Source organism: Phoca vitulina, unplaced genomic scaffold (assembly GCF_004348235.1).
Source record: "Phoca vitulina isolate PV1807 unplaced genomic scaffold, GSC_HSeal_1.0 scaffold24, whole genome shotgun sequence".
NCBI lineage: Eukaryota > Metazoa > Chordata > Mammalia > Carnivora > Phocidae > Phoca > Phoca vitulina.
In genome coordinates this window covers 24,299,390-24,312,062 of record NW_022589727.1, presented here as the reverse complement: position 1 = coordinate 24,312,062, position 12,673 = coordinate 24,299,390, and the positions used below count along the sequence as shown (strand labels likewise).

General features: G+C 39.8%; 1 protein-coding gene across 13 annotated transcripts in view; it reads left to right on the top strand.

Annotated features, from left to right (window-relative positions):
- DLGAP1 (DLG associated protein 1) overlaps nt 1-12,673 on the top strand; it is a 905,535-nt gene that overhangs the window by 647,144 nt on the left and 245,718 nt on the right. For 12 of the 13 annotated variants that reach the window (XM_032421264.1, XM_032421262.1, XM_032421263.1 and 9 more), the window contains one exon: nt 8,607-8,821. In XM_032421264.1, the coding sequence (XP_032277155.1) occupies nt 8,607-8,821 (215 nt within the window). Of the gene's footprint in view, nt 1-238; nt 353-8,606; nt 8,822-12,673 lie in introns of all 13 variants that reach the window. The other variant, XM_032421265.1, reaches the window with a different exon arrangement.

Genomic DNA, 12,673 nt, shown 5'->3' with positions numbered 1-12,673 from the left:
AAAGGGGCTAAGCCCTATTTAAAAAGAGGTAGGTATTTACTCTTGTCCTAAAAATGTCATTTTTAAGCAACCTGAAGCAAATTAAGTTTTGCACCCCCCTCGGGCTTCATGGGGAGTTAGAAAGGGCGGTTGCCAGGGAAATCTGATTGGAAAACACCAATCAGACCTTGGGATCTGCACATCGCATAATTGTAATTTTCCTATTCTTGCTCTTTTTTTCTGCTTTTGCTATGAGAAGAGCAAGCTTAAAAGGCTACAGGGACATTTATGCCAAGTCGCATTTGTCAAGTTGAAAGCTGTGTGGAGCAGAAAAGCAGTTCTCCCAGCTGTAAAGAAGATGCAAAGGACCCGAGTGAGTAGGGAATCTGAGAGCTCACTAAAAGTGCTTAGAAGGTGGAGACATTCACACCATTTCTGTAACGTTGTAGGCAGGCACTTGAAATCCAGGGGGAAGCCTCCTTACCACTGGGGTGCGTGCAGGCCCCCACAGCCATCCTTGAAACATGTGGCTGTCCTGCAAGTTTTCTAGTCCCCCCAGCTGTCCCACAACAGTAGTTGCTAAGGGCACCAGGAAGACAGCAAATGCTGTTTTACTTCTTAATTATTTTAAGTATTTATTATTGTAAGCCCTCTTCAACAGTGCTGGCAAATTAGTGACAAGATAATATGTATGCTGATTTCAATAGCTACATTTCATGTTTATTTTAAAAATAAAGTACAATTGAGTGGGAGCATGCCCTCCCTTCCCCAACCCCATTTATTTGTTCAGTCACTTAATGCACATTCATCAGAGGCAGGGTGACATTAAAGCTTTGATGTCAGGCAAAGCCAGACTCCTACACATGATTACGACCTTGAGATAGTCATTTCTGCTTTTTGAGTCTAAGTTTTGTAGCAGTAAAATGGATAGAGTAATACCTATCTCATAGGACCGCTGGAAGTATTCACATAACAAAGGTATCTCTTCCAGCCCTCTGAGGTTATTCCAGAAATGTCAGATTATTCCATAAATATCAGCCTCCTAGCTCTCCTTTCATAAATACAGTTTTTCCCCCTCATATTTACCCTTCTTCATCAAGCTCAGGTAAGACCCAGTAGGTTGACCCCCTCAGCCATAGCCAAGCGCCCTCATTTACCTGGTTGCTTTAGTAGAAACACTCAGTTGTTGAAGAGATCCACGGCTGCTGAGGAGAGCCTTGCGACGATCAACCTATTATTGATGGCCACCATTTTAATCACTGCTCTAACTTGCTAGATTGTCTTTATTCCTATCTCATCAATTAAATGCCTAAATTATTTCTCCCCGTTTCTCTGGTTCCTGACGAATTAGAGCTTTAAGTCCTACCTCAGCCTTAGATTCTCTGGTTTTCCACCCCAAACCTCTGCCATCCAGAACTGCTCACACAACTACACTGGCCTCCCCTGGTGTATTTCAGGACATACGCTCCATTTCAACTGTCCCAGCTTTCTAAGGGTCTGCATTCCTTTTGTGGCTCTCAGATTTCCCAAAATCTCACACATTTTCATCCCTCCAAACCTCACCATCCAACCTCCCATCTCGAGATAATCCGCTCTGCAGGAGTCACTCCCACATGGCTTCATCTCTCAGACCATCATCGACACAAAATGTCTGACTCTCTCTACATGTAGTTACACTATACTGAGTGCAGCCCAGCAGAAGTGTGGGGCTCAAACCCCAAATCCTGTGGAAGAGCCTTTTGAAAGTAAGCCTTCTCATGATGAAATTGTATGTCTTATAACTTCTACTTCAAGGCTTGTAATCCTACCTTTGTTTTATTAACATTTTTTTTCCTCCAGACAGGTCTTAAAACCATAGGGAAGTTTTCTTTTTTTCTTATGTGAAATATGTATTATTTAGGTTACCATAAAATAACAACTGTGACTCAAAAGACAGCCAAGATCTGAACACGGCGGGGAAAGGGGGAATCGCTGTCTGTGAAGAGTAGACCCTATTTTGGGTATAGTGCCAACCTATACCAACCACTAAGTTCTCTGGACCTCGATTTCTTTATTTGACAGGCTAAGATTAAAACAATTCTTCTTAGCCTTCAAGGTAGTTGTAAGGACGATGAGACATTATGTGAGCTTATGCATTTGCAAAAGCATGACACAGATGAATGCTAATTATTGTTATTAATTTGGTCACCATTAAATAGGAACATTAAGTTCTGTGGTTACTACCCCAGAATATATCCATTTCTTGTTTTTATTTTTGCACATGTTCTTTAAAAGGCATTTGATTCTAAGACATATGTTTTGCATTTTAGCATCTTTAATATTGGAATGAATCATATAATCTAGGAAGAGTCAGAGTTTAGTTGGTGGCATTGATTTCTTTCTCAGTGGCACAAAAAAAATATTGAGGGTTTTGCATTAGTATCTTCGATTCAGGAAAATGTGGCATTTGGATACTAGAGGAAAGCTGCAGATGGGTCAAAGTAAGAGTACTTCATCTATTCAAAATGGAAACTTTGTTAACCAAGTGGGGATATGACCCCCCACAATCAGCAAACTGAGACCCTCAGAACATAAGGTGTTATCTTGGATCATATAACTTTTAAGGGTTCTCCATGGGAAAGATTTTTTCAAGGACCCCTAGTTTATCATAGCTTTTGCTCACAGATCTCCCAGAATGAGTGTGATCCTCTTTCAACTGAGTTTGGGGAAACCTAAAGGGGAAAAAAAATTGGCAGCACCAGAAGACAGTCTACTTTCAAAGATCCTAAAAGAGACAGAAACACATTTTTCTGTATGAAATTTTTATATTTTTATATAGGATAACATGTATATTCCATCTGCTTATATTCTTACACTAGAACATCTACTTTAATGAGTAGAAGATGGTCAGCTAAAATGCCACTGCTTTTTTAATCCCCAAGTTATTTATGGCTGGCCATACTTTAAAAGTAGCCATGAAGAGACAGATTTCTAACCTTTTTCTCAGATTTTTATGGTGCTTTGAAGTTCACAAACTATATTCACACACACAATTCTACTATCATGCCCATTTTAGAGATGGAAAAACTGAATCAAGGAGGTGAAGTGACTTATCCAAGGTCACACACAATGAGTGAAAGCAAAGCTGGATTTGTAGTAGGTCCTAGAAATAGCCAAGTAAACCTTAAGAAGCTTGCCCTCCTTTACCTTTACCTTTTCAACCTCTCCCCCACCTCTGGACTCCAAGCTGCACAGAGCAGAAACTTCATGCAGCCCAGAGGCCCCCAAATTCCCACTCTTGGTCTGGACAGTTCTCATACATCTGGAATACACAGCTCACAGGTCAAGGTTTTAAAACAAAAACAAAGGGGCGCCTGGGTGGCTCAGTTGGTTAAGTGACTGCCTGCGGCTCAGGTCATGATCCTGGAGTCCTGGGATCGAGTCCCACATCGGGCTCCCTGCTCAGCAGGGAGTCTGCTTCTCCCTCTGACCCTCCCCCCTCTCATGTGTTCTCTCTCTCTCTCTCTCATTCTCTCTCTTTCAAATAAATAAATAAATAATCTTTAAAAAAATAAAAAATAAAACAAAAACAAAAACCTTCAAATACAAATATACTTCCCAGGGAGGCTTTTTCCCCTCTAGGTTTTCTGCTTTGTGAACCAAAAAGAGGCATTTGGGATTCAATCACTGGGAAGCCAGGCAAGATTCTGGTGGCTCCTCTCTTGGTCCTGCAGAACAGCGATGAGACCCCAGGACAGAGAGCTGGGAGTACTTCCTGATGGGAACTCTCACTTAAAAATTATGGGAGTAGACAGTATATTAGGACTTTATGTTTTTGCTTAATCTATTTCAATTATGTCTTCTCCTCCTTTGAGGAAGAAGATTGGAAGCAGGCATCAGAGTCTTCTTGGAAAGCCAATGTCATCCATCATGAGGGAGCACCTGAGTGCTACCAATAGGGCAGAACTCCCCTAAAAGAGCTTTACTGAGCATTCCCTATGCACTTGTGGGCATACCTTATTTAATCCATGCCTAACTGTCTATGGGGTAGGAAACAGACAAGAAAATTGAGGCATATGCCTAGTTACTGACACAGCAAGAACTCAGACCTGGGTAGTCTAGATGCAGAGCTCACACCCTTGACCCCCAGCAACACTGCTTCCCCCATTTCAGTGAGCTTACCCAGTAATTAGAGAGATGACACAAAGACACATAAAACAAGTAGTGCATATAAATGCCATTGTGTGATTATGCACATTAAGTACACAGAAGGATGATGTGGATTAGTTTTGGGGCCATAGAGTCTCCAACACGACCATATAACTCAGCCCTTGTAACATGACATCAGTCACAGCCAGTGCGTAATGAATGGGAAGGGCTGTGTGCCAATAAAACTTTATTTACAAATACAGATGGCAAGCTGGATTTAGTCTGTAAGCTATAGTTTACTGACCCCTTATGTAGAGATACATGCTATAGATTTCATTAAAAAGATCAATTTAATCTGGAGCAGTTGGAGGGAGCTTTAGAATTGCTGAGTTCAGCCTGGAAGGAAGATTTGAGACAGATTTACAAGACCCTACATGACCTGGCTCCGCACCCCTGGCCTCTCCTTGTATCCCTTTCCTCTTGCTGGGTACTCTCCGGTCACACAGACATTTTCATTCCCAGGCTTTAATTATACACCAATCTCATTCTTATTCCGGAGACTCTGCACTGGCTGATCCTTTTGCCTGGGAGCTCTTCCTAGCTCTCCTCCAGGCTGGCTCCTTTGGGCAACAGATCTCCTCCGGAGTATCACTGCTTTCCTAGTGGCTTCTCCAAGGAACAGGCTAAAGTAGTCCCCCTCCAGCCACGTCATTACATTAACCCATCTTATTTTCCTAGTGGCATTTATGATTCCTGAAATTATCTTGTTCACTTATGTGTGTGCTTGACTATTATCTATCTCTTCTTGCACTACTTCTAGAATGTATGCTCCACAGCATGAGATCAATGTTTGTAACTGTTCACTGCTGTATATTCCCAGCACCCAGACCATGACTGGAAAAGAAACAAGCAAAAAATACTTACCGATGTGACAGAAGAGGGAGAGAGGCAAAGAGAGAGACAGGCAAGGAGATTGAGAAAAAGCAAGCATGCCCCACTAGGTCATATTTCATTCTCTCCTGTTCTGTAACTGAATAGACTATGGCTATGATTAGAATGACCCATCATTCAGTGCCCATACACTATTTCAATTAAGAAAACATCCTCGTCCTGGAATTAGAGGATGATAGCACTTGGTTATCGTCATTCTTTGGTCAGAAGCAAGTCTTCTGTATTTCTGAACTGTGACAAGTGGTCTAAGTTATAGACTGGCTCTTCCTGAAATAGAAAAATGCACACAAGTCCTCATTTTGTTTGATCAAAAATAAAGCTCTCTATTGGAGTTTAATGCTTAAACATATGCATTAAAAAGCAAATAATCCTTTTTCTCTAACTCATAACTATTGTTACATCTAACCTTTATTATATTGATTTTATTATTGTTTCTTTAACATTTGTTGGGTCCAACCACCTCCAAGGTTGGTACAGACATGCAGGACATCTGGCTGGTCTGTCATTAACAAGTGTCTATTTGCTCCAGCTTCCCTTCCTTACTAAGACTTCTATTCCCTTAAACTGCCAGGACCAGTAATACTGAAGGCTTTCTCAGACAGCTGTAAGGTTGTTTCTTTGGATTTCCCTAAATTTTTTCTTTCTGTGCAACTGAGGCAGAAAGACACATCAACTTTTGGCTAGATCCCAGTGGTAGCTGTGCCCCATGATTCTCCTCTCTTCCCATTCAAAAGGGAGTAACATTGGGGGTATAGCTCAGTGGCAGAGCATTTGACTGCAAAAGGGAGTAACATTTCACACTCGGGCCCCTTACAAATTGGTATGCCTTCTTTGAAAATTATACACCCGGTCACTGTTTCCCTTTTGCTTTAGAGTTTAAAAGAGTCAGAATTAAAATTCTGGCTCAGTTGTAGCAACTTCAGCGACATTATTTTTCTTCTCCAAGATCTTGATTTTCTGTTTCTTTACATTTTTTCCTAGAACTGATTTCTGTATTATTTTATAGGTAATCTTGTTGTAGGCTACCTTTAGGTGTATGAATAATGCATTAATTTTTAAATCCCATTCCATACAGCTTCTTAGCTACTATCATTTGAAAACTGTTTCATTGAGAGGTATACAGATTAAATATTTCCCAGTTGGTTCCCTTAGCAACAGTTGCAACCCGTTTCTAGTGAAAGCTCAAGTTTCTACCATAAACTAACTTTGGGAAAAACATCTAAACAGAAATTTGCCATGTTTTGTTTCATGATTGACATGACCTGATATAAGTTTGTCCTTAGTCCCTGACATATTCCAGAGACTAATGCTTATTTATGAACTGTGCATCGGTACCAAGAAATGGCCAATGCTGTATGCATCATCTATGACCCTCAGGTGTACCAACGTAATTTATAAAATATAATTGCTAAGCCAATAATGAGGTTCTGAACATGATCATATCTTTGCAGTGAGTCACCTTCCAGTTGAAGGAAAACAAGACTGTTCTAAACATCTATAATTTCACTAAGAAATCTTCCTTGTTGCTATAGTGATTTTGATGCTTTTTAGCTAAAAAAGTAAAAACTCTACATTGCTATTACCATGATCAACAAATAGCAAATGGATCAGATGCAATGGATTACAAAGGTGACAGGGGACTACAGTTGTTTGGTTCCATAGGTGCCAAAGATCATAGTCCAGAAAGAGAGACCGCATCACATAGGGGTCAAGAGGAAGGCCCCGGGAGCTGCCAGGTTGGAACTCTGCCCCTTCATAGCTGAGACTTATATATCCCTACATGGGGCTTGATCTCACGACCCTGAGATCACGACCTGAGCCAAAATCAAGCATCGGATGCTTAACCGATGCTGAGCCACCCAGGCACCCTTCTCTTGTGTTTTAGTGGGACATCTATTCTTACTTCCTAGAACCTATAACATTTAGAAACCTGTGTCTAATATGTGTAGGTGTCATTGTGGACAACTTTATGAACCCTTCAGAGTTAAAATTCATATATTATTAATCATAAAATTTAGGTTAAGTAAATTCTAATCTTTGGAGTCAAACCAAAACGCTTTGAATGCCAGTGCCGTTATGTGTTCTTTTATTAATTGTGTGTTCTTTGGCACATCCCTTAAGTTCTCTGAGTTCTTGTTTCTCATCTGAGAAATACAAAGAAAAATTATGCTGAGTTGTTACGTTGATAAAAAAAGATACTGTAAGCAAATCCCTTAGCATAGTTAAATGTTAATAACAAAAGAGTATATTATTTGATGGATAATCAATAAGTGGTTAGCATCAAAATATTAAATACCTGTTTACCTTCTCAGTGAAACTTGGCCAGTTCCCAGGAGCCCCTCGTGGCTACTCCTTCCCCATCACCATTACTGGTAACTCCTACTTCTAGTCTCTCTTCGGTGCATGTTCCATTTATGGCACCCTATCTTAAACTTGCTGATGGGTTGATCTGGAACTGTTCCCAAATGTGTTTATGCTCTGTCTTCTCATTGCTGTTAAAGCATGTTAAGGGCAAAAACCAGCCTCCTTTGTTTTCTGGTTTCTTTTCATTAAGCCCTATGCAGTGTTCTATGCACCATGGATTGTTTGTTGCTTCTTAATGGATAAAAAGAGTGGTCATTATGCATTTCTTTTACTAAATGGAGGAGTAATGAGATCCTAGGTTGAGTCCATGTTGAAGTGGAAAATCTAAGTGGAACTGAAGAGAAAGTCATAAAGAAGCCCTCTATAGCATAGTGTAGTGCTCTGCTGAATTCAAAGGAAATGACTGTAGAAAAAAAAGGAGCAGTGTACTAAGAACATTATCTTATATGGTACCCCCAGGTGGGGACTTAGAATAGGATCCAGCAAAGCAAGAGGAAAAGAACAATTCAGATAAGTAGCTCTACCAGGTAAGTAGAGAAACTCTTCAGGGGTTGGGGGGGGTGTATTCAGAGGCCAAGGAAAATTTAAGAAAAGGCCACTAGCTTTCATGAGATCATTGGAAACCTTTAAAGACTGCTTTAAGCAGATCTATGGAGGCTGAATTCAAATTAAGAGGGGTTCAGAAAGACTAGGTTATTGGGAAGTCAATGTAGCTGGTTTAGGAAGAAGAGAGATTCGATATAAGACAGTAGAGATGGGAGGTGTGAGGAAGGTGGAGATAAAACTGAAAGATTCTTAACTTTTAAATGACAATTGAAAACAAATAATTGAAAAGTTCAAATAAAACTGTTCTCCTTTCCAATGGCATTCTTATTGGAATTATTTCTTGGAATTCTTCTTATTCTTATTAGCATGAGAAAAATGAGAAGTAAATCAAAGCCAATGGTTTTAATTTTTCCTAAGACACAGGATGTTTTAAAGATTACGACATGGATTTGCATGGATTAAAATATTTTCAAACCAATTATTACAGTAAAACACCATTATTGAGAAATGAATGTCTGAAGTTTTAGATAATTTATCTATATTACCCACATTCAGGGTCATAACAAAAAAAGGAAAAGAAAGGAAAGCAAAGCATAGGATTTTATTAAAAATGAATTATCTGTTTTCTCTGTGAATAGGTTCCTCAGGATGACTGGACAGGGTACACCCCTCGAGGTAAAGACGACGAAATTCCGTGCCGGAGAATGCGGAGTGGCAGCTACATCAAGGCCATGGGAGATGAAGACAGTGGTGACTCTGACACGAGTCCCAAGCCTTCTCCCAAAGTGGCTGCACGAAGAGAAAGCTATCTCAAGGCTACTCAGCCATCCCTTACAGAACTCACCACACTCAAGTAAGTGTTTCCAATGCTCTACGTCTGGTAGTCCAGCTCCTTGTTTTAGCACCTAGAAGCAGATGGTGTGACTCCGAGAGTAACGAAGGCAGAGTCCACCCTATAGATGCAGCAGTGCAATGCACTGAATGGTCTACTGATTTTGACCTGGTGTCTGACTTGTGTATCCAGTGCCTTCAAAGACACGGGCATCCAGGTGTGTTCTGCAGAAATCATAAACTGAACCCCAAAGCCCAAGAAGAAGTTTGAAACAATCCAGAATGGCTTCTGAAATGAATTAAGGCTCCTGGTCAATGAGAAGGTCTATGTCTCTCAACTCTTGGATGTTTTCTTAACCACTAAATCTGCAGGTCAACTCTTCCTTATAAGACCCTTGAATTTTTCAGATAATTGAGTAATATAATAGAGCAGATGATCTTGGAGAGGCTTATAGAAAGTGGCTAGGCTTAAAAATTGGGTCATATGTGAAGGTTCTTGATAAAGGTTTTTAATTTGGACACTAAATACATATAATTTATAAGACCTTAAAAATGGTTTTGGGGTGCTCCTGACTGGCTCAGTCAGTGGAGCATGTGACTCTTAATCTTAAGGTTATAAATTTGAGCCTCACATTGGGTGTGGAGATTACTTAAAAATAAAATATTTTAAAAAAGCGATTTTGGGTTTTGAAAAATATGATTATAAGTAGTCCTTACCTCCATTTGTGCTATTTGTAAATAGAGAACAGCACTACAAAAGAAACTACGAAATTGATTATTTTAAACAAGACCCGATTAAATTTTTAATATTACTTATGGAGAGTAAATCAGAACCTTGGAATATATCAGGGCTTGGATCATCATTTGAGAAATATGGGTATTCGTATTTTTCAGTGCCGTTTCCCATATTTTGAGGAAATACATACTACTATTCATGTATTCATATTATGCCACAAAATAAAATATTAAAAGACAAAATAAAATAGAAAAAGGCCAAAGCTGTCAGGCTAAGGAAAACAAACTAAATTATTAACAGAGAACACTGAAAAACAGTGGATTATTTTATGATGGAAACATTTAAATAGCAAAATGCACTATATCTTAAGTGGACAGAGGGAGTCCCCTCACAAATTTTTTTTCAAGGAATCATGTGGGCCCTCTCCAGATCATTTCAATAGAAAATTAATACCAATGGCATTAGTAAACTAACCCAACAAAGGAGCTCTTCTTTCTTTCCTTCGGCTTCCAGTTGCCCTTCTTCTTTGCCTTGATTACTGCAGGTATTGGTTTTCTAGGGCTGCATACCAAAGTCCCACAAACTGAGTAGCTTGAAACAACACACTCCTGTAATGTCACAGTTCTGGAAGCTAGAAGTCTGACGTCCAGGTATGAGCTGGGCCACGCTCCTTGAGAAACTTGTTGAGGACAATCCTTCCTGCCTCTTCCCAGCTTCCGGCTGTGGCTGGCAATCCTTGGCATTCTTTGGCTTCCAGCTGCTGCACTTCAGTCTCTGCCTTTGTCATCACATGGTGTTCTCCCTTCTGGGTCTTCCCACAGCTGTCTTATGACACCACTCATATTGGATTAGAACCCTCCCAAATGACCTCATCTTAACTTGATGAAATCAGCAAACCCCCGTTTTCCAAGTAAGGTCATGTTCACGGGTACTGGGAGTTAGGACTTTGATCTATCTATGTGGGGAATGTAAGTCAACCCATAACAGTGCTACACAAGGTCAAAGTGGATCAAGGATATGAAAAATAGAAATAGGTTTTTGTTGTACTTTGGCACACTTCACAGAGGCTCAGAAAATTAAATATATATGCATTCTGAAAAAAAATTAAAAAAACAACTGGATTTGTAATAAAGGCAGTCTGCCAAGGTCGTTTAAAATGAGGGTGGCCAAGGATAACTTCTGGCAAATATCTTCTATGGACTTTAAAATATCTCTCCACTAGAGACAATAATAAGCAGACACAGCCATGGTGTTAATTAACATCCTCCAGAGGAAGCAAAAGAGGGAATGCTTTGGGCAAGAAAGTCACTTAGACCTTCAAGAACTCAGTTCCCTCAACAAGCAGTGGGATTCCGTAACCTCCAGAGCCCCTTCTTCCACTTTCATATCCTGTTAGTTGATCTATCAGGATGCATTTGTCACATTGGCTGAATGACACGTTAGGTCTCGGGTAATGAGACACAGTGATTGCCACTACTCACAGTGATACCCAGGTATGAGGAGAACAGAAAGGAGCGGAGCACAAGAAAGCTGAGGGGAGTGCTCTAAAGAGGCTGAGGACAGGGGTAGATGCAGAAATCACCTCTCACAATTGTGCCTTGGGCTAGTCTCCTCACAGCTTCAGGGCTGTGGGGGATCTGCTCTGAAGTCATTAGAACTCTTTCTTTTTCATTTTGCTTCCTACATAGTATCATCTTCCTTTCAAGCCCTGGGCCCTATTTTTACAACCATCATATATTTCTTTGACTGCTTCAAGGTTTTAAGAGCAGCAGTTTTTAAGAGTTTTAAGAAAAAGACAAACACAGGTAGTGGCTAAGCTATTGGTGGAGAAGGTCAGCTATTTCAGACACTGAAAACAGTCACTGAGCTGAGTTGAGTTAGTGACTAGTTTCTTCCTCCAAACCTACAGAAATTCAAAATGGCAACCACTTTATTGGGGGATTCCTAATAAATTGAGAAACTTCTTTATTTACTCAAGAAGGAATTTCACCAACCCTTCTCTATTCTTTAGCAAGCAAGACAGCATCTGACCATCATTCAAATATGCCCTTATTCTCTTTCCCACCATCCCATTCCCCAGGCTTATTTCCCATAGATCTGTTTATCTCCATTCATTCCTCCTTGACCTGGTTTAGGGATTCCATTCCTCACTACAGTCTACGTATTACTCTTCCATCATACTCAACTACAGATGAGCCTAGTGAGTTCTAGTTTAATGGTATTTAAAGAGGCACACAAGAAGACAAGGGAAATATACTATGGAGGCAAAAAATTCAAACATGACATGACTTATAATCACTGCTGTCTTTTATTCCTTAATGATGTTTTGACTCAAGACCATTATTTCTCTAGAAGTTTGAAGCATTCAGTCCCTCATGAGAAAAAAATAAAGATCCCCATATCCTGGAATTCTAGTTCCCCAAAAAAGAAAACTATATTTTTGTTCTTACTTCTTTGACATTTAAGTCATTTTTTTTTTCCTCCTTCCTCCTCAGCAATTCACAGCTTTAGGGATGAATCATAGCCATGAACTAAGATAACTAAAATTAGTCAAGTGAGATTGGGGCAACATTTTGTTTGAGGTTTTCAACTCCTATCTTCTGTCAGAAATGTTGGAGAGAAAGTACTCCTGTACTTTCTTACATTGTTTTTCTCTTTTCTATTTTTAAAAGGCATCTTGAGGGTTTATTTACGTCACCTACTCAATGTTAGTTATTGTGTCCTAAGGTCAGTTGAATATTCCAGAGTCCTGAGGAGGCTTCAGACAGTGAACTCCATCTTTGGGCCACAAAATTCCTGTAGCTACTCACTGAGAACCATTATATCTTTCATTCCCTTGTTTCCCTCCACAGCAGGTAACATATCCCTTCACCTCACCACTAGCTTTGCTTTCTTCCTTTGGTATTAGCTAACAATGAACTTGAATTATCACCCAAGAATATTAGTATTTTCAAATAATAACTTCTTGATGCTTAATAGTAAATTCTCAGGCAAGTTGAAGAGAGGTTTAGGGGCCAGAATTCCCTTGTCGCCACAGCTTGGCTCTGATGAATTTAAATCTTAGTTGGATTTGTTATGATTTGCTATTTATTCTAGCATTGAGAGTACTACCTGCAACCCTGATTAGTTAAAACTATG